This window comes from Acomys russatus, chromosome X, assembly GCF_903995435.1.
Source record: "Acomys russatus chromosome X, mAcoRus1.1, whole genome shotgun sequence".
NCBI lineage: Eukaryota > Metazoa > Chordata > Mammalia > Rodentia > Muridae > Acomys > Acomys russatus.
Window position 1 is genome coordinate 105,077,666 of NC_067169.1, and position 26,515 is coordinate 105,104,180.

The 26,515-nt window shown below is 39.6% G+C and overlaps 1 protein-coding gene across 8 annotated transcripts in view; it reads right to left on the reverse strand.

Moving 5' to 3' along the window:
• Nucleotides 1-17,696, reverse strand: part of Mbnl3 (muscleblind like splicing regulator 3) — a 94,754-nt gene extending 77,058 nt beyond the window's left edge. For 4 of the 8 annotated variants that reach the window (XM_051142538.1, XM_051142536.1, XM_051142532.1 and 1 more), the window contains exon 1: nt 16,731-16,932. Coding sequence is in view for 1 of the 8 variants with exons in the window: in XM_051142535.1 (XP_050998492.1) it covers nt 16,967-16,972 (6 nt within the window). In the remaining 7 variants the exon portion in view is untranslated. Of the gene's footprint in view, nt 1-16,730; nt 16,935-16,966; nt 17,054-17,537 lie in introns of those variants that run through there. The other 4 variants (XM_051142530.1, XM_051142537.1, XM_051142535.1 and 1 more) reach the window with 4 other exon arrangements.
• Between the last annotated feature and the right edge of the window lie 8,819 nt (nt 17,697-26,515).

The following is a 26,515-nucleotide window of genomic DNA, read 5'->3' on the forward strand; positions in this document are numbered from 1 at the left end:
TCATGTGCTGTTCCAGATGGTTCCTACTTTGATCCAGTTCTTAGTCGTAGTTGGCCAACACGTGAAAATACAGGTGGCATACTCTAGTTCTTCAAGCAGTTTTATGCTTCTCTAATGTAAATATAGAGTCTACATGCTACGCTAACCTCTGGAGTTAGGGCATTAGGGTTAGATAGTGGTGCTTCTGTTTATTAGCAGAACGTTCCAGGCATGTTACTGCATCTCTCACAGCTCAGGAGTCCCCATCTGTAATAATATTCATAAGAACACCAAGCTCACAGAGTTGCTCTGAAGATTAGAGGAGATAGTATCTGTAAATTGCTTACCAAAGAGTTTTGCATAGAACGTGTGGCTGTTACCACAGGTTGAGGATCCCTAATCTGATATGTGAAAGACAAAAGGCTTAGAGCATGGTACTGAAAAAAAAAAATAGACTTTCAAAAACACTGATACGGTGCTCTAAGGAGAAAATTCCATATGATAAAACTTTGCTTCATGAATAACTTCATATTTTAATACAGAAAATTTCTCACAAAGTATATATGAAACATAAATAAAGTTAAGGTTTAGGCTTGAGTCTAATTCCAAAGAGATTTCACTGTTCATATTCAAAAAATCTAAAATTAAAAAAAATCTTAAATCTGAAACACTTCTGGTCTCAAGCATTTCAGATACACAATATTCAATATAAGAAACCAGTAACATTATGTCATTTATTCCTGCTGCTTCTTAACATGACCTCAATACTCCTTTTATTTTACTTTACTGCCTAGTGGATGATTCTGAAGTTAGGCCCACTCTGAAACTAAAACCTGGTTATCATCTAACATTATACTTAAGTAAATTTATGTTTGCTTTATTTTAGGCCAATTATTGCAAAGAGAGATAATCAAGTCAAACAGATTAATAGCAGCAGCTGCTACTACCCTACTCCTACTATTTCTACATACACGCACACACATAAAAGAAAGCAAGATATTCTAGAACTCTCGATGAAGTATAAGTTAAGAATTTTCCAATGTGTATTTGCATCTGTCCCTGTTTCAGGAGACAGGGGAAAGTATTTTGCACTTAGACTGTCTTATTGCAAACTTGTAATAGATCTGTAAATGTTTTTTTTTTTAAACAAGACAACAGTGACTACTATACTTACTGCTGAGGAAAGTTATAGTGAGTTTCCCAGGCAAAGACTGTTTGGGTGGGATGCCAGGGTTGACGTGTTACAAAAAGTTGATGGTGAAAGTAAAAATGTAAATGGTGTGATTGCCTTTTGTTCCTGGATTTTGTAGAGTTACTTTTTTTTTTTCACATGAAGTGGTGTTGCATCTCAACTGAAGTCAAATAAATTACCACCTGTGTCGCATGACCTACTCATGTTACATACATAAGGAGCAGAACGTTCAGTTTAGTTGCTGCAAGAATCCAATCCTTGGTTAAATAAGGAGGACATGCAGGAACATGGTCAACACCAATACTTAGGAATACTGGTGTGCTCTGAGTTGATGTTAAACAAATAAGCATAAGGTAAAATCTGTAACTGGAGGCAAGAAAGAGTTCTGATGGTGAACTGACACAAGAAAAAAAAAATGAAGAGAAATTGCTTAGAAGTGAATGTCCCTTACAGCTCCAAAAAAAACCAGACTTCCTTACTTTTGAAAAAGACAAGGCATTTGGCATTCTAAAGTAAATGTTCCTCTGAATGCAATGCAGATGGCCAGAGGTGGAGGCAATAGCTTTTATTGAAAGGCCATTTTAAGAGAGGTATGTTTGGAAATGCTCTCTCATCACTCACCTTTGTCTTCGTTGCTGGAATTTTTCCACCTGAAGCTCAACAAACAGGTCGTCATTTCCTTGGTATTTATTACAATATTAATCATACACACACACATGCATGCACACACATGACCCTCAAAAGAAAATGCACTGAAACTTATGAGGAAATACAATTTTCTGTTGGTTTTCAATTCGAACTCTTTTAACTTCAATGTGTGAATCATTAAAATATCTAATTTTACTGAGAAATAGTATTCATAGGGTGCATTTTATTAATATTGCTCAAAACTCAGAGGTATCTACCTACAAATTCCATTTCTTTGTTGAGTCTAAGAAGCAACCACAATAGGAACTCTGAGAGCAAGTCCTAGCAAGAGGACAGATATCTGTATGAGGGGATGATCTTTGGTAATATAGAACAAAGCTTTTGAAGAGACATCAGAAAAAAATAAAGATACCTATAGTTCACAACTTGGTTACCAAACTGATTTCCTCAAAAGAATAGCCTTAATTTAAACAAGTGATGTGAACTTGCTTTCCTTTGCAACCTTACCAGTTAACAAGCAAACACTTGTAAATCCTTAGTCATAGATTTAACACACCCATCCACAGTCTGTGTAATAGTTATTATCTGGCTCATGGTTTCACATGAACAGAGAAAAACAATATCCACAGAAACCATTTAAATTGTTTCTCTATTGGGAATTGCATTTAAAAAATCTGTTTTCTCCAGTGTAAAACAGTAAATAAGAAACATAATCCAAAAGAACAAGTGCCTAGTAGAGTAAGGCCCTAAGTTTGATCTTCAGCAAAGAAAAGGAAAAGGGAGGGAGGAAGGAGATGTAAGGGGAAGGAATGAGGGAAGTACGGGAAGGATAAATATAAATCAGAAAATATAAACAAGAAATTAAAATGTAAAACTTCTATAGCCATTTTAGAAATGTATTTCCCACATATTTTTCCCATGTTGAGGGGAATCTTCTAAGTTGCTGTTGATTTTATGTGATGTGCACTCTGAAAATGTCATTAAACTGTTTTGATAAAATGTTCTTAAATTCTTATCATCAAGTACTACTTGCATGTAGCTGAGGAGAGGCGTAGGAAAGTCAAATGCTTATACTTAGAAGGGCACACACACACACACACACACACACACATACACACACACACACACACGAAATATAACTTTAATGCAATGTAATCCTTGGAATGTGGTATTTCTCTCAGCTATGAATTCTCAGGCATTTCATCTAAGAAAGCTTCTTTCAAAATGAAGGCATGAAATGTGCAGGTAAATGACTAGAAGCATAAAAGATTATATTGAGGGAGGTAAGCCATATCCAGAAAGACAAACGAATGCTCTCTCTCATCTGTGGCTCCTCACTCCAAATATTCAGATATGAGTCTATAACTTTGAGTAAGCACAGAAACAATGAAAGTCAAAAGGGACCCTGGAAAGGGTACCGCTAGAGAGCAGAGTATCTAGGCATATGTGATTTGAAGGGAGAAATGGGAAAATTAGGAGGAGGGCTTTAGTCAGGGAAGATGAGGGAGGACAACACTGAAGAAGGACGGGGAGAGTAAAATAACTGTAAGGACGTCTTAAAAGACAAGGAACAGTACGTGCTAATCTACAATTGCATGTAATACATATAAGTCTATGTGTATACATATACATATATAGTTTAAATGAAAATTTCCCACCTGTACTAAAGCAGTGGTCTCTTCAGTCGTAATAGACTACCTAACAAAAACCCCAACACAAGACATGAAAAGCCTCTGTTTGAGTTGTGGGTCAGGGGAATCCAAGAGACACTCAAAACAATATAGACTTTGTTCCTCTCAGAGGTTGAAGGTAAGTCCTTATTGCTGAAGACACCATGCACAAGAAACAGGACCCCAGTTGGATGTGATCTAAATTCCTGCTCCCTAAAGCTTTCACGGCACCAGGAAGTCTCATGTGAGCTTCCAAGGGAGGTAATCAATCAATCAATAATCTTACCCATACATGATACCTATGAACCACAACAGTAATCAGCATGGCATGAGAGCCCTAAGGGTATAATAGTGGCATGTAGACTTCAGCAGTAACCAACAGCTCTGTATTTGGAGGTAAGGCCTGCTCAATAAGGGGGAAGTCATGCTTGTTACTGGAAACCTAGCTACCTACCTGAGGTTAGCGTAGTCATGGATCTTAGAGGAGAGCCTACAACCTCCATTTTACTAAGCCAACATAATTTCTCACTATATTTTAAATGCTTATTCTTATACCCACAACTAAGTACAGTTATCATGACTCATTAAAGGAACTTCACTTTGCAGCAGATAGAGATCGTTATAGAAAACCACAATTGATCAAAATGCTGAGAACAAGTGATTGCATGTTACCCAGTTCCACTTGGTAATGTACAACACAACTCCTGCTCCCAAGGCTCAGGGACTATCTTGGAAGAGGGGTGAAAAGATTGTAAGAACCAGAGGAATGGGAAGTCTGCTGCAAGACTGCATCTTCTAGAAATGACAGAGAGGTCACACCCAGGAAGTCTCAACAATATGACTGCCTAAACACGAGCTGAACAAGGACAACACCATTTGACACCATTTGACATGGGGAAAATCTCATGAGGGCCCAGACTCTAGATAAAGAATTACAGGTAACTAAGAAATGCTATGAGCAGGAGAAATAGCTTTCCTCGGGGATTGGCCCCAAGACCTATTGGTTATTCATTAGCAAGTGGTCATCCTTGAAATTATACAATACAAGTACCATTATCTATATATCTATATCTATATCTATATCTATATATCTATATATATCTATATATATATATATATATATATATATAGAGAGAGAGAGAGAGAGAGAGAGAGGGACTATACTGGTTGCACTTATATATTTAAAAAAGGGTGTTACATGGTAAGGGTTGGTGGGAGAAAAGGAAAGGGACAAAATGAACTAATTATATTTTAATTAAATTTTTTGAAGGAAAAAAATTTCCCTGGGGCATGTGGTAATATAAATTGAGTGAGAAATGCTGGTTTTGATCACCACAATAACCTCAAAGATGTACGAGTTTTTTATTGTTGTGGTGATTCACACTTATAATCCCAGCACCTGAAAGGTAAAATCAGAAAGATAAGGAGCTAGTCCTCAAACCACTAAGAGAATATGAGACAAATAAGTGTATTGTTCCCATGGGAAGTATATGTAAAGGGTATGCAAAGACTTCAGGGTACAGTTTTTAGCCTGGTGTGTATTAGACACCAAAGAGAATACTTGATTGGCTAGAACAAATGATATTTCATACTAAAAGAAAATTTTGTCAGAACAAATAAAGTACCTAGCAGACCATCTGGCACACAGTAATTGTTCAATAAATGTCAGTTGACTCTGAATAAACACCTATTATAGGACATTTTTATTGGGTGTGAAAATGGGGGTTCAAATTTTATTCCTATATATAAACTGCTGCCTACAGATATTAAGATTGATTTAAAAGTCTAATACATTTCTGGAGGTGAAGGTGGCTGTAAACACTGGTTCTCTTGCCACCCAAGTGTTCCCAACATCACTGTGCCTGCCAGCCCAGAGAAGGGCTGGGAGAAGCCTCAGCTTCTAGCACCTCGATTCCACTGGTTAGATTCTCCCGCAGTACCCATACTGAGCAAAGTCACACAGAAGCAATGACTGTTGATTTATTTTCTGACTTCCTATTCTAAGCTTGTTCTGCTCTACATAGGGCAAGGAAATCTCTAAACTCTAAACACATGCTTCCCGAGAATTTCTATATAGGGCTCTGGGGAAAGCCAGCTGGAAGAAGACCTGCCATTTTGGTTTGGTTTGGTTTTTCTTGTTTTGTTTATCTAAGATGAGAGATGACATGGGCATAAGCATCCTACTAGGGGCTGAGACATCAGGCTTGGTTTTCCTCATGCCCTGTCACTGCTGGTTTCAATTCTTGGAACCAAAGGATGAACCTCCCACAACAACTCACAAAACATCCACTGACAGCCATAGCAACATCAGAACATTCATTTGGCCAGAACAGTTCAACAAAGATGAGGAATGTGATCTAAAGAATGACCCAAGCAAACTTAGCATCTTAGCATCTCTCTCTCTCTCTCTCTCTCTCTCTCTCTCTCTCTCTCTCTCTCTCTCTCTCTCTCTCACACACACACACACACACACACACACACACACACACACACACACACTTTCCCCCTTTCTTCTTCTTCCTCCATTCTAGAAGAAAATTAGTCTGACTGACTACTAAGGTTAGCCACCACTCACAATAAACAAATTCACCTGCCAACGGCTTTAAGTTCCATATACCAAAATTAAAGTTCCAAATGTAATTTGTAAGGAATGTTTCACAACAGATCACAATACCAATTTTAAACAGATTGAAGGAAGAAAAAAAAACTAGCCGGTTCTGGTAGCTCAGGTCAGTAGGATTTGCTGAGGGAGACAGAGACAGGAGGATCTGGAGTTTGAGGCCAGCCTGGGATACACATTAAAAAAAAAAAAAAAACCTAGAAGGATACATTTACATGAATGATAGCTGTGTTTTCAATGGCTTTTGGTACACTTTGTCAAAATTTTTGCTTCTCACTATTAATTTGCCAGGCAGTCTATAACATTACCCCTAGAAGCTAAAGAAAAACAATGTAGCCGACTCTCAAAACAATGACGAATATTGTCTGCCAAAAATACGTAACCAACAACATGCTTTCTGGAACTGACTTATCCAACCTACTCTGCAAATGTTGCTGGTGGTACAAGAGATACTATAGGCAAAGGTGGCCTCTTGCCCCAAACATATGTAATTTTGCTTTCTAAAAAGAACTTAAGCAAATATAATAAGAAAAATGTTACTGTTAGGGTGTGGAAGTGCAAGCAAACTCACTCATCATCATATTTTGCTTGTTTTATCACTATGAATAAAGTAACATATACAATGCTTTGACGATTGTTATGCTAGCTTGTCTGAGTGGTTAGTGTTTTTACATCTCATTTCATAAATGGATTGCAAATTACACAATGATTGGGTGTGTATCTTTTCCTATTCTTAAGCTTTAAATGTAGCATTTTTGCGGAGGGAGTTACAAACTCATGGAGTTTAGGTGCGAAGTCATCAGTGCTGAGGTTTTATTTTTAGGACAGTAACTTGAGTTTAACAACTCAATGTGTATGCTGAAAGGCCCAACTGCATTTCAAGTCATCTGAGCTGAGAAAACAGTATTGCTTTAAGACTCTAAAGGATACCCACAGGAAGCTGCCTTTGGGAATGAAGTCAATACTTCCAGGACAGAAAGGGCTTCGATAGCACTGGGAAAGATCATGCCCACAGATGTAGGGAGCGTGAAGACAAGCCACAGTACCCTAGAAGACAACACTTTCCTCCCACCAATGATTTGATTTGATGGAATATACACAGACTGGGAAAACGTCTAAGGATGATTCAAATCTCCTGATGGACTGCATTCAGTGCTTAACATCATATCTGGTCAGGGGAGTAAATCTTTTTCATTTTCTGCTCCTGGGTTTAATTACTGGAAAGGCATATGGTTATTATCTTACTTTTTTGAGTAATCATTTCCATGAACATCTTAGACATTTGGAAACAGGCACATAGCTACCAAGGCACTTAAACAACATGACTAAGCATATAGGCACCAAAGGCCCCAGCATCCCCTGATCACCATTCTCTCAAAAATTCAGAAAGGAAAAAATATATTCTGACCTAGTTTGAATTAACATATCCTAAAACATCAGCCTGTAAACTTTTTGTTGATAGTAACAGATAGTAATAAATACACTTTATATCCTAACTCAATACACATGTGCATGAATTTGAAGTAAATCCCACCCAAAATGCCTAACTTCATTATCATATGTTTTGATATGTTCTTGGCGCCCATTCTATGCAATTTTGTTCTGAGATGCTAACTCCAGCTGACTACATGAATTTCATTGTGTGTTGATCAGTCTTTTCCTGACACTCGAAAACTACAAGAATTGAATAAGCAAATAGAACAAGGAAATCTTATTATACACCAAAAGAGCAGGGTAAACCTTCACATTTTGTCACCAGTAATTAAAACTAAAATACTTGAACCTTAAAATATATTTTTAGATTAACTCTACAGTAAGAGTTTGCTAAGCAAAATAAGAATGTCAGGAAAATGGAAAGGCATATTTCAACTTGCAGAGCAAGTTACTTGTAAGGTTTGGGCATTATTGCTTAAATGCAGCCATGTTGTTTTATGCACGAATGTAATATTCAGGCCAATAAGATATCTGCTTGGGAAAACTTTGTTGGCTTTTAGCCCAAAACATTTTGTAAGTAAGAATACTGTCATTAATTCAATCCAGCAAAACTTTAGTGATTCATAACATTTGAATTCAAGTTTTTAAACAATAAAATCATGTTTTGACACATCTTTTTATTTCATCATTCATTTTTTTGTTTAAAAAATCTGCTGAAAGAACCGTCTACTAGTAACAACTCTAATGGATATACAGTTTATTTGTAGAGCATTCAAAATTTCAAAACCCTTTTCATTTTTGTGAAGTGGTAATGACCACCAATCCCTGGATTACTGAATATTTTAAATGTATATAATGACATTTGCCAGACTCAAAACTGAAACTTAATATTTGGTTTGTTCTGCATGTGACAGATTACTTGTTCCCATGAAGAAATCCAGGTGTCTGGCTTTTGGTGATTGCCTGTGGCTTAGAACTCCAACTCAGTCCTTCTACCCCCCACCAAGTTTGGAAGATATAAAAGAGCTTTCATTTCAAGTAAAGGAACAAGCCAAGTTCTGGGGTGGGGGAGTGTCACGCAACTGTTTTCATGTGGATGTACCTACTAAAAGAACTCAGAACAGATGTTTATCTTTTATAAACATTGAACTAGTCGGCAAATTGGAGGCTTAACAAGCTAAGGGGAGTGAAGGACAGGCCAGGAAGTCAGGGATTCCTAGATATGAATTCAGCCTTGGTCTTAATTCTGTTTTTGCTCTAAATCAATGCCAAGTTCTTCACACTTCAGCTGGTTTACAGCAGGCAAGCATTACAGAAGAATAAACTGTTTCCTGGAGATGTTATGGGTTAAATGGTTACCATTACAGCTCCCCATCAAGGTACTTCCACAAATGATAAAGCAGGCTTCATGAATATTGTTTATCATTAATAGATTACGAGGTAACATACAGTGTGTACACCTGCTGGTGTCTTTCAAGGGTGACCTTCAAAGACGCCATTCTTTCCATTCCTTTCTAAGTTCTTGTCTACTTTGGTCATAATCAGATATTCAACCAATTAAAAAATTCAATCATGTGATATTACATGGGTTTTAAAGTAGCTGTAACACCTTCTAGTTGAGCATTTTCCGTGGCCAGTTAGGGGCTCACAACTTTATTGGATCTCTGTACACTGACAACATAAAGCTAATACCCTCCTGGCCCAAGACCCTGTTCGACAACCTAAGGGAAAGACTTAGCATGTTGCTATCAGGAAAACAGGCCCCATTCCCCACGCCATGAGGCCCCGCCCCCACCTGCTTTCCATGTCCTGGGCAATTCAAAAGGTAAAATGCAGTTTCACTTTCTCCCTATTACTTCATGAAAAAGGAGGTCCGGCCCCTTCTTGGCATTTAATGAATGGTCCTCTCCCCCTGGATTTGGACTGTTGAGCCTTCCAACCAGTCATTAACTAGCAGGAAATGCCCTCCTCAGCAATCACTATTGTGTAAATAAAGTCATAAATTTTTGGAGGCCAGTGCAATCCCAGACCCCAAAGCTGCACATGTCAGGGTTAAAAAAAAAAACTTGATTGTAAAAGCACTGCCTTCCAAATTAAACTCAAACCACATGATTCAGTCCATAAAATATACAAAATATGCAGTCCAGTGACAGATTTATTGTGGCCTTACAGAATAAAGAAAAAAATCTCTATATGAAAAACACAGCTACTTTTGACCCAAGCAGCCCTCAAACAGGAAGTTTAAAGCCAGTCAGGCAGCTGGGGCCTCACTTAGTTATGAAGGAGACCAGGGCAACCAGCATTTCCTGTCATTGCTTGTCACCATTTTAAGCACTTTTATTTGAATTGTTTTCTTAGATAGCTAAAAATATTACTGAGATTTCTTTGGGGATAGACACAAGACAATAAAAAGGGCTATTGTATGACCCATGACTGAAATGAAAAGTGTAAATTACAAAATACCATGCACTTAGCAGAGGTCACACAGCTTGTCATTTGGACATTTTGCTGCATTTTAATGAATGCTAGAGTAGTAAACAAAATTAGTAAAAGTATTTAGTCTTAAATACTAAAATTACTGACACAGCCCACTCTATCATGTTAACTCAGGATCAACGTTATGCAGCATAGTTTTCACACACCTGATCAGTAGGTATTAGAACTTGCAGACTTGCATCACAGGAAGAAGCTTCTTAGAGTTTCTCTCTCCTATCATCCTCATCATCATCATCATCATCATCATCATTTTATCACTGTGATAATTTTACAAAATTACGTGTACACATTCAGTGATATATGCATATATGAGATTTACCTATGTGAATCACTCTGTAGTTCCTTATTATTAACATTAGGAAAAATCACACTCTTCACAAAATACAGAGGTATTCTTTTCTTTTCAGCATGGGGAAATGCAAAGCACTATGGTACATTTCCCCAGTCAGTCAAGTTCTCAATCACAAGAATGGGGGGGGGTAGTTTAAGTAATAAAAGAAAAATATTTTGTCTTGCTATTATTGTTACATATAATTTCTCAGTATATACAAATGAGTTCCTCCACAGAACAAAGTTTATCTCTACAATAAAGCAGATTTATACACAATAAAGGGGCAGCCAGTGAACAAAATTCCTGCTAACCCAGGCAGTGATGGCACATACCTTTAGTATCTGTGAGTCTGATACCAGCCTGATGTACAGAGTTCTAGGACAGCCAAGGCTACACAGTGAAACCCTGTTTCGAAACATCAAAACAAACAATCCCGATAAAGCCTAGGGTTTTCTCCAAAATGTTTGCCCTTGTAGTCCATGTCAATCTGAAGCCAGCCTCAAGCTTCCCTTCAAAACTTTTCTGACACAAGGTCTGTCTGCAGCTGAGGCCACTGCCGTAGGCCTTCATAGAACAGATCGAATAACATAGGCTCAGTACCCAAGCAGCTCCTCACGCGCCCCAATTTTTTGCATGTATCTGAAACTTGTAGACATAAAGCATGGTTATTTACAGTGCACTGTGTCTCAGTTGATACTTCTGGATGAACTAATAACATGTAGGAGGCTATTGGGATAGTGACATAAATGAGTTGGGAGTTTGAGTTCTCAGAACCGCCGCTGAGGAGAAATAGTCCCCACCTTCTCTGGGATTCTCCTCAATTACAGACAGCAAGACTTTTCAGTAATGTGCCCTTTGACAACAGTATCCACAAGCCCATCACAGCTGAGCAAGCACTTACAAAGGCAAACTCTTGACTCCAGTATTAAGGTGAACTATGAGCCTTACCTGCATGCCTTGAGTCTTGTCGAATATACCTCTACATAATTTAAACAGAATCCAGAAGTACTACTTTGTAAAGCACAAGTCTAATCTTTCTTTCTTTCTTTTAAAAAGTATTTCAGCAGGGCACGGTGGCGCACTCCTGTAATACCAGCACTCTGGGGGCAGAGGCAAGTGGATCTCTGTGAGTTCGAGGCCAGCCTGGTCTTCAGAGTGAGCTCCAGGACAGCCAAGGCTACACAGAGAAACCCTGTCTCAGAAAACCAAAAGTAAATAGTATTTCATTAGACCATTTTAATTGTACAAAACAATAAATTTCATTACTACAGGTTTATACCTGTATAAAATGTACTTAGTGTATAGTCATCCCCTATTACCCCCCTCTTATTCATATTTTCCTTTCCTCAATTCCTTTCCTCTTTCCTAATTAGCCTCCCAAGTACTTTATACTTTCTTCTGGACCAGAAACCTAATCTTTTGGAAAAGTTATTTTTATTATTTCTTGTATACGTGTGTGTGTGTGTGTGCGTGTGTGTGTGTGTGTGTGTGTGTGTGTGCGCGCGCGCGCGTGTGTGTGCCTGAGGATGCCAGACACGGTTGTTAGCCACCTGATGTGGGTATGTGCTCTTTAACTAATTTTAATAAAGCAACAGATTCATTATCTCCATATGTAAAGGAAAATAGCTGAGGAATTCTGTTATTTTACACACACACACACACACACACACACACACACACACACCACTTGTGACACCTTTGTTCTGCTTTTTCTTTGCTGTTGTTTTGTCTATAAAGGTAAAAGTGTAAAAACCAAAGGTGAAATTCAAGCTTTTCACTGTTTTCCAAAAAGATATCCCTCCCACCCTGTTCTCCAATCCTTGTGTGTGTGTGTGTGTATTCATATTGCCACATAAGGAGAAACTGCAAGAACTCTGCCTAAAAAGCAATAGTCCTCTGAGCACAAAAGACAATTGTAGATATAGTATCAGAAATGGCAGCTCCTGTCCTGTTTATGATGGCTTTGCTTTCTAGATATGGTACAAAGAGACACCACACGCTTCCACATATTGGTAAATAGAAACCCATGCAAATCCACACTGTAAACAGCCACTGTGTGAAAAAGAGAAAGTGTCCAGTATTCTTTTCATATTTCACCAATTTCATATTTCACACATGTCAGGAGGCACCTGGGTAACAATTTTTTCTTTCGTGTACTCTTTTTTAATCTGCCGAGCCTGTTAAAAAGAACTATATCTACATAACCACATGGAGAAGATGACTTGCCTGGGATATAGAGGCTGTACATTAAACGTAATTTCTGGCGACAGAAAAGTAACACTTAGCTTTCAGGTCATTCTTTAAGGTCTCACCGTAAAAGCTGCCATTAAATGCATAGCGCTGGCCTCATTCTGAGTCACCAGTATGGCTCTCAGCAAGCCATTCAACCAAATATAGATAATTGCTCTTTTTTTTTTTTTTTTACTTAATAAAAATAGAAACAACATTACATAAAATCGTACATGTAAAGTGCAAGAGCAAATGAGAAATACAGATCTAATCTTCAATTTGCTAAAACTTTTACCTAGACGAGAAAGCACTGAGGATATAAGGTAAAGAGATCCATGAGCCTACCTGGCACGGATATGCTGGGACACCGAGGACACCTGAATGAAACTAAGGAAACCTTTCTGAAATTTCCACACAAGAAGCTCAGAACTCTCAGAATCAGACAGGTACACATTAGAATCAATTCGAAGAACCAGCAACGGAAAACCCAATCCAGCCAACCATCAGTCTCTAGGATGCTCCCACGGCATGAGGAGATCAAAGAGCAAGGCAGAATTCTCCAGTGCTAGCCCCGCTGCATTTCTACCTAGACTGCCCTTTCTCAATTGGAGGCATTCTTTCTGCTCACAAGTGTGTGAGCAGAACTGCTCACACACACTGCACTCCTTGTACAGGTACAAAACAAACTCCTGCCCCAAATCATAAACAAATCATTTCTACTTGTCAGCCAACTTAATGCTGCTGAGAGAAGGAATTGAGAGTGGACGTAATATTTTAACAAGCGTGACTAATGGAGTCTTAAATTTCTAATCTGGCCCCTCTTCCCCCTAACTTTTCTTTTCATGGTTGTTATAAAGAGAAGCTGGGCATGGTAGTGCACGCCAATATTCCCAGCTACTCAGGAGGTTGAAGAAATAAGGCCACTTAAGCTGAAATTAGTCTTGGGGAAACAGTGCGGCCGTAGGACAACTACATTTTATAAAATGAATTCTGAAGTACAATTCTAGCACTAGCTACAAAGAAAAACAAAGAATACACACACGCACACACAAATCAAATCTCTTCATTGTTGCTTCCTCTTTAGTTCTAAGAAATGACCCTTTTTCTGAAAGTGTACTATGTAGAGTGAAACATTTCTTAGCAACAAAGGAATATCATTCGTATAAATATATTGTTACTGCTTATTAGAAACCTGTTTATTTACCCTTGGAAAGCACTGTAACCCCAGGTGAGCATTAAGAGCAGGAATTCAAGGCAAGCCTAAGCTACAGAGTAAGATCCTGTCTCAAAATAACAACAAAAATCAAGAATATGGAAGCATCTTTATGAAGTAAACGTGGTTGCAACCTGTATCCCTTTCAGACTCTTTTTTTTTATTAATTTATTCTTGTTACATCTCAATGTTTATCCCATCCCTTGTATCCTCCCATTCCTCCCCCCCCCCATTTTCCCATTATTCCCCTCCTCTTTCAGACTCTTGAGCATCTTAACGTGGCAGTGGCCATTATTTTACTTTAATGACAGGACAGGATCAAGATATTTGTCTAACATGCACTGCTACTTATTCTTTGCACTTCCTGAATCCCCATTTGTAATCCTAGTAGACAAAAGTTTTTATTAAAAAAAAAAGTCTGCCACCTTCTTGACTTTATTTCACTAGAAATAGAGTACAAGTAAAATTTTATGAATGAATAGCTTCATCACTTTAAGGATTTCACTTCTTTTCTTCCCTCTCCCTTTCCTAGATGCATAGACAGCTGAATGGAGAACAGAACTGTACTTGAAGCTACATTGTCAACATCTGTACAACAGCCAAGCGCTTGTCACCGTTCCAGCAATGTGTAGTGCTGTGCAGCCACTCAAAAGACAAAACCTTTTTTTTTTTTTTTTTTAATTTCCAAACTGCTTTTTACTTCTTCATTGTGTAATGGCACACCTACTGGCTAAAAGGATAACTTTCACAAGTTCCTGGAAGTACAACGAGGGGCAAGAGAACCCATTTGAGTCAAGCAGAATGCAATTAAGAGAATGTACATTGTAATCTACCTTATATTTTAGGTTCTTGCAAGTGTACAAAAAGGTCTTCTGTTTCGATTAAAAGCTGTGCACAAAATCTGTTTTTTTTAAATTTATAGACTTCCTATTTTTCTGTATAGCTCGACATTTATTAAACAGTGATGTATGCAAAACATTATTTAACTATAAGATGGGTACAACAGGCTGGTTTGTTGACCAGCTCATAGCCATAGATTTTATCCTCCTTCAAAAGAAGTTGTTATGAAAGGCCTAAAGAAGACAGTTGAGGAAAAGTTATTTAGAACAGTCCGGGGAACCATTATGCATTCTTAAAGCAGCAATGGAAATCAGAGATGTGAAATGGTTCTTACGAGCAGAGCAAAGCATACAGTCACCACCTCTAGGCCAGCACTGGACCAATTCTCTCTCACTTATATTTTCATGTCAAGTCCCCAGTCTCATCCCTATTATAAGGCAGCAGAACAATAACTGGGAAATGCTCTCAAACCTATAATGTTCTGGCCCCAAGGTTTAATACTTTCACTTTTTATAATAATGTTTTGGGGGCAACGTCATTCAGCCACAGAGCAGCACCCATAGAGGTGAATGAAGCTTATAGACCTGGGGACTTAGTATGGAATTATGAAAAATCAGAGTTGGGTTTTGTCATCTCTCTATTGAAAAAAAAAAAAAAGCCAGTATCTATTGTTATACCTGTAGCATCTCCTTTTTCAAGTGTGAATTGCTTTGCATGGGTCTCTGAGAACAGTGTGGAGTTACTGTACAGTAAATTCCACTGTAAGCAGCGTGGGTCTTTGTCTCTAGGTAGACTGCAGTACCTGGGCAGAAACACTGCACTAGACTTTATTAGGTGCAGGACCATATTTTCATCCATTTCCAGCTTCTACAGCTTGGGAAACGTAAAAAGCACACAGGAGTAGACTAGTATCAGCTGGGTTATAGAGCAAACTTTATTTGGATTATGTTTAGAGAAGGTTTTGTAAACGTGAAAATATTTCTCCAAAACATTACAAATTCAAAAATTAAGTTGCTTTAGTATTTAATGTTTATTAAGGACTAAATTTGCATAGGCAAAGAGAAAATGTGCCTATAATCAGGAAAAGGCCAAAGTCTCTGGTAAGGCTAATTGTCAATATGCCTTTCTTCAGAAGGAGGAAATATTTGGATAAATTATATTAAGTGTTGATGTCCAGTCATTTGTCCAGGTATATCACCAATCTGTTTTCCAACTGCTATAATCAGTAATCATCCAAAGACTTACTAATTAAGTCAAGAAGCCAGCACTATGATATATCAGCAATCGTTTTAAAATTAAACCCTGTAGCAATTTTATCTTAGTTGATGCTTTCCCATGAACTTTACATACACATATGGAGAGGTTGTGAGCATCAGGGGACAGCTTATAAATAGCAAGGAAGAATATCTAGAGGAAAAGAACCCCCTAAAACAAATTAGAACAAAATACACACACACATATACACACACGTGTGTGCATACTTATCAATAAACAGCATTCTGAAAACACAAAGTACGTCCAGCATAACCATTAGACTACAGCACAACTAATGACCTAATGTTAAACTTCAATAGCACCCCAGTTTTAATTTTATTTTCTTGTCAAAGAAACATTCTGTCTGAGTGCAAAAAACTAAAGCTACCATTTTTAATACTCCCCTACAATGTACTACCCTCTTGCCCTCTGGCCCCAGATGCCAAAAGCAAGCTGCTACATTGTATTGACACCAGCAGGAAGAGATGTGGCCCTTCTAAGGCATCCCATAGAAATGGGAAAGTCAGTTATGGAAAGCTTTTGTTAGTGGCATGCCATGCAAGAAATTTCTTTAAGTTAGAAAAGAAAAGCGGGAGGGGTAAGGGAAAAAAAAAAAGAGAAAAAGGAAAGGCAAAACTTAAAAAAAGAATAAAGATATAAAAAAAAAAAAAAAACCAAACCAAAACATGCAACAAGTTGTAGTCCGTGTTAATTTTCCTATTTGCCATTTCGCGGGAGTGGATAAAGTTTAAAAAGCAGTGCATTTCATCTGTGTCCTAGCAAGGCAGCCAGTCTCAGAAACCCAAACTCATTTCCAGCCTTACCTTCCGTTGCTAGCGCAAACCCAGAGGCTAAGGGGCCCTGCTCTCAGTGGCAGCGGTAGGGGCAGAGGCAGCAACAGCAGCACATGCCATCTGTTAGCGGGATAAGCAAAAAGCAGCGCTGTGCGAGGTGGCCCCTGTGCCGGGAGCGCCTTTAGCAGGGGTGTATAGTGGATGCCGCCATTTTAAAGCGAGGTTCCTAAAATCATTAGATATAAGCAAATTAAAGCCCGGCCCACCTCCATAACTTCAGGGCTGGGACGCGCTACTGGGTTCCAAGTCAGCAGCAGCGGGGGTTTACAATGTCAAGTCTAGCTAAGCTCACTGGGAACTCCTGAAACCAAGACCACAAACCCAGGAGGTGCCATCTCTTCCCTCACCCCCCGCCCCCCACGAACCCCCACATTTTTGACTCCTCTCTTAAGGAGACTGCTAGTTTGCGGCGTGCCATCAGCGCCCCCATTCCCCCCTCCCCTGTCCCCGGCCCGGCTAGCCCGCCGGCTGGGGGAGGGGCCGGGAGCCCGCGCTCCCTCCCCCCGCGCTCCTTTCTGCTTGGTTCAGTCCACTTGGAGCACACCTCAGAGCGCCCCAGTTCCCTCGCGGCCGGCGCGCGCGGGCGAGTAAGCAGGCGGGCGGGCCGGCAGGCGGGCTGGGGCAGACAGGCACGGGGCTCCCGCCGTGGCTCATGGTTGCCGTGGCAACCGCCCCCCCACCCCTCACCCCCAGCCAGGCCCCTAGGCAAAGGCGTGTCCTGAGTTCCGACCGGTACCCCTCCACAACGCACTCCCCAAACACAAAAGTACACCATACCGGGGGTGCCCAGACTCTGGGCTTCTCCGCCAGACACCTCAGGGTCTCACTTAGAACTTGGCCACTCCAGAGAGAGAATTTTTTTTTAGGCGCCAAAAAGGCAAGTCGCGCCAAACTCCGTGAAGCGGTGGAGTCGCGAGCTGGCTAGGCAAAGGGCCATCCCCCCCCCCCCCCCCCCCCGCCACCCGTCGCCTGGGGCCAGCCCCGCCCCGCCTGGCCAGGTAGCAAGACTCACCCAGCGTCGCAGTCGCCGTCGCCTTCGCCTCTGCCACCTCCGCCACCTCCGCCCCTCCAACCTCACCTTGCAGAGCTATCAAGCCACTCCAGCCCCGTCTCGCTGTGAAGGCGACAAGCTCAGGAACTCAGGCGCCTGTTGCCCCGATTCCCGCGCCTGGCCCGGGACTGTCTTCCGCCTCCTCGCGGCTTGCTCTCAAAGAGCGCCAAAAAGTCGCGCTCCTGATCACGCTCCGAGTGGGGGCACTTTCTTCCTGTAGGGCTCAGTTCCGTCGTGAAATATAGTCTTTGTGTGATTCGTCCGTTCGTGCTTGCTTTTCGGAGAGGGCCAGCGTGGGCTTTATTCTCAGGGGGTGTGGCGCTCCCACCCCCACCCCCCAAAACCCCAGCCTGCCCAAGCCTTCGTTGAGAGTGGCTTTTGTCATTTCATTATTAAGTGTGTGTTAGGGTGTGGGAAGGAGAGTAAATCATAACGCTTAGCATATACAAAAGCAAAGCCAGAGGGAAGCATGTACACCCCGCGGTGTGGAGCAGGAGCCGGCTCTAAAGTTTCTAGAGCTTTGGTGACTGAAGTGCCAATGAGAAAGGCAATGTAGCACGCGAAGCTATCGGATTCTAGACGCTTCTGAGACAGGTCGGGTGAAGTAGAAAAATTCCAAATGACCTTGATCAATACGTGTATTAATTCACGAATGGTTAAATACTCACCGTTTGCCTTCCTGGATCTTCTGCCTTTCAAAAAAGCTCAGACCGTTTATATCCCTCTAAGAACTTGCAAGAGGAAAAACGTTGATGAGAGGAAATGCTTCCTCTACTGCAAGAGAGTTTACAGGGTAGGAGGAGCCCTGAGGTAAGAGTCCCAGATACTTCTGAATGGAAAACGGACAAAGCAAATGCGGTTTTATATTTTGATTTAAAAGTGCATCTGGACATGTAAATTACAAGTTTCAATTTAATGCAAGCGTAATAAGAGTACCAGCTGTCTCTTAATTGGAACCCCGCGATAATAAACACGTGCTTTTATTTAATTTTATGAGGACAATTGTAGATGATAAGTCACGCATATGCAGGAACCTCAGCTAGATGCTCATACCAATTCATGGCTGCTTTCCTGCATGCAATCAGCTACTTCAGCCTAGAACTAAGCTCTATAAGCGCTACAGAAAGTGCAAAAGCATTGCAGGACATAGTTAAGTGGCAGTTAGGTTGTGGAGTGGAGTGAATTCTCTGGCTAATTATACTTTTTCATTCTGTTGAACTGATCCAAATAGAATTCAGCTAATTTTAGGCAAGAAATCAATCTCTGTATGTTAAATGCAAAATAATCAGAGTAGGACAACAACGGTTAGGAAAAGACTGGGCACATGTGCAATGGCATTTGGCAAGAACTATGAACATTACCAGGCCACCGTGCAGGGACAGTGTCTGATACTTCAGAGTTATGGCTAGGATCCTAGCATGAGTCAAAATAAGGACTTCCTAGTTACCTCATGAATCCCTTACCACTTCTCCCACGCCTTCTTTCATACTTGCCAAGTTCCCTGCTCTACTGTAAAAATTCAAACTCATCAGGTATACAGGAAGTGCCTTTGTCAGTCCAGGAGTCATCATAGAACACTGAAGAGGTACTGGTTACCTCGAAAGACTGGAAGAAGGACAAGGCTGAATTATATAACTTTATACCCAATGACCTAACAAATGAAGAAGTATTATATCAGTGACTCAGCAAAAGGAGTCTTTATACTAAACTTGGGCAACACAGGTTCCCTTAGCTCTGTCCACCATCACAATACACATCTCTTGTGGGACACACAGGCTTTCCTTAATACCACACAAACTAGTCCACTTTTACTGTTCTTGAGTTGCTAGAATAACTGTTTCATCATGAACTTATGGTGTATCTCAAGCAATGTGCCCATTTGGGGCACAGTATAGTTTCAACACTGTCTCTTGCTTGAAGGTGCTAACCAAGCCAGTTGTGGTGCCACAGGCCTTTAATTCCAGCACTCCAGGAGGCAGAGGCAGGCAGATCTCTGTGAGTTTGAGGCCATTTTGGTCTACAAAGCATTTCCAGGACAGCCAAGACTACACAGAGAAACTGTGTCCAAAAACCAGAAAAAAAGAAAGTGCTAACTAGTGAAACCTCCAAGTAAGATTTTATTATTTTCTTTCCTACACTGGAGGGGAGAGAAGGCTTAGAAACACATTTCAGCCAGTGAGCAGTTATTCTTCCTTTTATCCAGGGTGGCAGACCTTCCCAAATGACGTGATGTAAATGTCCATGTCACTGGATCCACTGGGGAGTATTTTCAAAGGTCAGAAAAAATGCTGTTCCCTCTCATCAGTATTTCAGAGAGCCCCATTCACAACTTAGACCCACCTTGGGATTATTTTTCACTTTAGTAGAGTGGTTAAAACTATCCACCATTTTCTCTTCTTCTCTTCTCCTTTAGACATGATTAGAGGGACATAACCAAAGACAAATAGGGACTGTGTCCTCACCAATGCTCTAAATGTTCTTACCATAAATTTTTGTACATTCAAGTCTAGTATATTTTCCATCTGCTCCTCAAATACATTTTGGGGTCTTCTTGGAGTCAATATTCTGACACATCTTCCAAGGTTGGTGTTCACATGTAAATTGTCATTCCTGGCCCTTTGTCCCAGTAACTAGTCAAATGGAGGCATATGAGTAAACATTTAAACATACCTTGGGAGCATTCTTTCTAAGCTCTTCTTGCATCTTAACGCTGAAATGGACAATTACACATAAAAGTGGAGCAGCCTCAAGTAGCATTTTCTTCCAGTAAAACATATTTAACTTTGACTGGTGTACTAGGAAAAATTCTGAAACTTGTATAATGACTTAGTATCAGAAGAATTACTATAATCCATAAACAAATATAAGCACACTTTTTAAAGATGCTGGATTGGTGAACAGTACAATCTCTAATATGTTGATGTACCATAGTTTTAAGAAATTTTTTAAGTTCTTATTACATTGTATTCAATTTTTCTGTTTTTTTTTTTTTTTTTTTTTTTTTAGCAAAGCAACGTAATTCATTTATTATTTTCTTTAAAAAAGACAATTAACCGATAGAATTGGACATAGAAGCAAGGCCATACTATGAAGAAAAAAAGCATCTGTGGCACTATTCTCACCAGCGACAGTGGTGTTTTAATTATAGCTGTGATCTAGAAACGCTCTACAGGCAGCAGCTTCACAGGGACACTTGTCATTTCACTGAAGGGTAGATGGAGAGCTATTGGCATTATTTGTTATTCATTCATCTGTTCCTAAAAAGCCTTTTTCATTCAAAGGTGAGAATTTGAGGTTTGTGGTTCACACAAAGCTCACAAATAAAGAAACAAGGGGAAAAAAAGGAGAATCTAGCTGTTAAAAAGTTTAGACAGTCAATGAATGTTGGTGTCCAAGGTAACGCTTTTATAAAACAATGCGCAATATATTTCTTAGACAAATAATAAAGTGATCCAATAAGTAGCAAAATGCTAAAATAATCGTTAGCACAGATAACAAATTGATCGGTAATTCTCAGGTTGCAAAGAAACTTTTTTAAAATCTTGGACCCTTTTTCGGTTGCATGAAATTGTCAGAATCACCCGGACACACTCTGATAAATACAGAAGTCAAGAAAAATATGGAAGAATTACATCTTCTAAAGTACACTAAGACCTGAAGGCTATACAGGGCAATTTTTCTCCAGGCCTTTGAAGGATATATGATGTGAATTATCCTTGATTGCTGAATAGTATATTATATTTTAAAAAGCATCTTGAAAATATGCTAAGAATAACACAAATAAAATGGTACAAAAAGACAAAAAAAGTAGGAATGTTATTGAAAAGAAAAACAAGGCCTGTTCTTCTTTACATATAAATAATTATAATGGTATCCATTTAATGTGAAACTACTTCATATCAGGCCTGTCTTAGCTCATCTGTCTATCTATGTCTGTCTGTCTGTCTGTCTATCTATCTATCTATCTATCTATCTGTCTATCTATCTATCTATCTATCTATCTGTCTGTCTATCTATCTATTGGGGTTTGTGGTTCACACAAAGCTTGCAAATAAAGAAACAAGATAAAAAGGGAGAATCTAGCTGTTAAAAAATATGATTATAGCTTCAGAACAGAATTTTGATTATGGAAATGATCCTGAAACAAAAATCTAAAAGAAGAAAACAATCAATTTTAGTTTTACTATTCAAAGACTACTTTAAAATAATGTATACACACACCAGTGAAGGAAATATTCAAAGTATTTATTATATATAAATAAAATGGAATTACTTTAACAATGTAATTAAAATAGTATGGGACTAGTATCAATGAAATAAGGTTAATAAAGGGTTAAAATGAAAATTATGCCATTAGAATAACAATCAGGAGAGATTGTTCCTCTTTAAAAAGTTAACTTGGAGATTTACTATTCATTTTTAGTAGCTTTATAATTTGTGTAACAAGACACTCTGAAATTAGACACATAAATGGTTTACCATGAGATTTTATTAACTCTTCCTTTACACTCTTGCCACTTCCTCTTTACTTTCCTTGCATTACTACGGTCAATTTTCTTCTGGTAATATTTTTCTGGCTTTTTTGTGTCTTTTTTTCCCTTTTTCCAACTCCAACCATCTATATTGTCCTTTATCATCTCTTTTACACAGCTGCTTTCCTTTTATTCCTTTTAGTTCTTTTTGTTCCTCTTTTCTTTGAATGCTTAAAATATGGGCCAGGAATGTATTTTATTTATTTTTCCTCTTGAATAAAACATCACTTTAAAAAATGAATGCATTGAATTCATTATTTTAAAATTCCTTTCTAAGGAACACCCCAATTGAACTGCGTTTTAATTATTTATGGATGGCTACAACTAAATCCAAATCGTCTTGAAAACATAAACTATGTTGTGTAGACAGCCCTCCATATCATAACTGCACTAGATGCATAACCACAGGAGGAACAATGGACACATATGTGAGAGGTTTGTATTTACAGTCAAAGAAAATCTTACTTTCCCAACTTCAGACTTGTCCACTGTCTACCTTTAATCATGCTGAAGCATGCTCTAGACGTCATGTAACATTTTGATGCACAAATGATCTCGTTGTGTTTGCATTCATGCTGTCACGCATGTAGTATCAATATGCATGGGTGCCCTTGCTGGGAAGCTGGGATAAAATGGAATGGTAATGCACAAATGCAGCGGTAAAGCAAGAAGCCAGTAAACATTCATTGGTATTTTAGCGACTTTGGGCAAATCACTTCACTTTTTCTGTTTCATTAGAAATAAAATTAAGTTATATACTATGAGATTAAATATGACAGAAGTGGAGGTTTGTTAGAGGACTGTCATTGATAATGGCAGTGGTTTTTACTTAATGCTGCATTCAACACACAGTATATACTCCACTGGTGAGAGAAGGAAGACGCATTGCAGAGTCAGAGGCATAACATGCAAATTGCCTTGTAAGAAACCTGATTTGACTACATCACACTGAAGGGTTAACTTATCAAAACTTCCTTTTACTTTTTTTCATTTTAAAATGTATTATAATATATTCATATTACATTCTGATTGTTATCCCCTTTGTATCTTCCCAATCCCATCCTCCCTCCTCTTCTGCCCTAGTCTCCTTCCCTAGACCTCTGACAAAAGTTTTATTTATTGTATTTTATCTGTATAAATGTTTTGCCTACATGCATGTATGTGCACTGTGTGTGCCTGGATCCCATAAAACTAAAATTAGAGCCAGTTGTGAGTCACCATGTGGGTGCTGGGAACTGAAGGCAGGTAGGTCCTCTGCAAGAACAGCAAGTATTCTTACCTGCTGAGCCCTGTCACTCCCACCACACACCCCACTTGACCTTAATTGCATTAGTCACACTTTGTATATCCCTTAGCAAACTTAAAGCAATGACCAGATATACCTCCCCCTTTTTATTTGAAATAGTGCCTCAATTTCCATAATCAATGTAACCCCTGCTGGCCTGAAAGTCACTCTGTAGAGCAAATTGGGCTCAATCACAAGGAGATCTGTCTGCCTCTGTCTCCTGAGTGCTGGTACTAAAGGCATACACTATGACAGCCAACTGCCTTTTCCCCTGTGCCATGGAGGGGCATGAGAAAAGAAGAGTGCTAGAAGAGGTCTTTGGGAAAACCTATTGTAATACAAAAAGGAAGAAGGTGGCACCAGTTCCAGACTGTTGTTATGAGCAGAGTCTAGTGACCTGCTTCTGTGCTGCCTATCACAAAGCAGCACTCTACTCTAGCTATAAAATAAAGAGGTGCCTTACTGAGGAGGGGGATCTCTATGAGCCTATGGCTTTTCTGCTTCTACCTGATGATGCTACACAAGGGAAGGAGGCTTGACTCAAAAATGCTGTTGCATGTGATTAAAAGCCATGCTTACTAGCAGTGTGACCTTGTACAAGTTACTTCTTTTCTCTCTATCTTGCTCTTTGCTTGAAAAGTGGGCTAATTACAGTGTCTACTTCCAGAGGCTGCTGGTGAGAATGAAATGAGTTGCCTTGCATATAAAAGGTGTTTGGAATGTTGCCTACCAGATACTGAGCTCTGTCAGATTTTATCCAGGTGCAAACAGCATCTGTGATCAAGAGAACTTTTTTCCTGCCTCCAAAGAAAACACATTCCAAATACAAGACAGGAGTATAGAACTTTTTTTTTTTTTTCATTTAATTGAACTCGAGTGTGGCATACTAAAAGCCACAAGGCAAAGAGGCACCTTGGTCCCCCAGGAAAACTTCCCAAAAGGCTATCATCAAAAATAGGCAGATGCTAATTCTGAAAGCGCAGGTCCTGTCGAGGTGGTCTCTTCTGCTCTAGTCTGCAATGACACCTGAAATTTCCTGCCATCATGCCTTAATGCCTTCCAAAACCCCCCTTTGAAATAAACACATTACTCTGATAAACACATTAATCTGATAGCTGGATAGACACTTTAGCTAAGAGTACTTTCATCAGATCACTTAGGTTCGGGGAATTGGACCCTGCAGCCAGCTGATGAAGGACAGCTAAATGATGCTACGAGGTAAGGGAAAGAGAAAGAGCATCTGGGGACAGTGTTTGGTTTGTGGGGATGAAAGCTAGGCAAAGCGAAGCTCTGCACTGTCTCCAGGATAGAATGCAGAGTTCTTACAGCCTGACTGCCATTTAGCATTCTATTGTTGTGAAGACACACAATGACCATGGAAACTCTTATAGGTGAAAGCATTTAAGTTAGGGCTTGCTTAGGGTTTTAGAGGCATAGTCCATTATGATTAATCATGGTAGAGAGCTTAGCAACATTCATGGCAGGCTTGGTGTTGGAAAAGGCCTGGGCTTGGCATGGGCTTTTGAAATCTCAAATTCCCCAATTCCCTAATGACACATTTTCTTCAACAAGGCCACACTTACTCCAAGAGGGACATACCTCCTAATTGGTCTAATTCAACTCAACTATTACCACTCCCTGATGATTAAACATTCAAATACAAGAGCCTGTGGGGGCTATTGTTATTCAAACCACAGCTACTGTCTTTTCCACTCCTTTTTCTTTTGCATGCATACATATGTATGAACGTATGTACCACATGTTACCTAGCACACAGCTAGGCACACAAAGAATACTTATGAGGTATCTGAAGAGTGAATTTATGCCTGTAGCAAATTAATCAGGAATGCTCTCTTTTGAACATGAGTAGGGCTAGCTTGCTAAACTTCTAATAGGAGTTTGAACTACAATCTAGATGTTGATCTGTTCTGTAGGGTGGAGGAGGTGCTGGGAGCCTGAATGTTACATGCACTAAGATAGTAATGACAAAAAACCCTGGGTGTAAAAAGAGAAAGTGCCAGGCAGAAGCAAGTGCAGAAGATCCAAGAGATGAGGCAGCAGCATATATTTAAGAACATACCCAGACAGTACTGAGTCCAAAGACCCAGAAGAAGCTGGGCTTTCCAGGAAGGAATAATTTATTTATTTTTTTAAAATAATGCTTTATATTGAGTGCTTCTTTGTGTCAGGTATTTTTACTGACCCCTTTTTTATTCCTCACAACAGGACCAAAAGGATCTGTTTTACAAATATGATAGGCAGATTTGGGCCCAGGGGTCCTGCTCAAACTAAGGCACCAGCCAAGGACAATACAGGCAGTAAACTTTAAACCCCTACCCAGATCTAGCCAATGGTCAGAACATTCTCCACAGTTGAGTGGAGAGTGGGATATGACTTTCTCACGTACTCTGGTGCCTCACATTTGACCATGTCCCCTGGAGGGGGAGACCTGGTGGCACTCAGAGGAAGGACAGCAGGCTACCAAGAAGAGACTTGATACCCTATGAGCATATACAGGGGGAGGTAATCCCCCTCAGTCACAGTCATAGGGGAGGGGAATAAGGGGAAAATGGGAGGGAGGGAAGAATGGGAGGATACAAGGTATGGGATAACCATTGAGATGTAACAAGAATAAATTAATAAAAAAAAAAGAAAGAAAATTTGATCATCAGAAAAGCTGAACTGTAGCCCCTAAGTGCATAGACAAGAAACTGAACAGCGCCTGAACTGAGTTTCCAGCCCTGCCACTTATTAACCGTGTAGGTTTTGACAAGTTATTCCACGTCAGGCCTCTGGTCCTCAGTTTCTTCTTTGATACAATTGAGGATGACAGCTAGAGGTACTAGTACACCATCAAATCCTTGTGTTCCATCTCCAACACCATAGA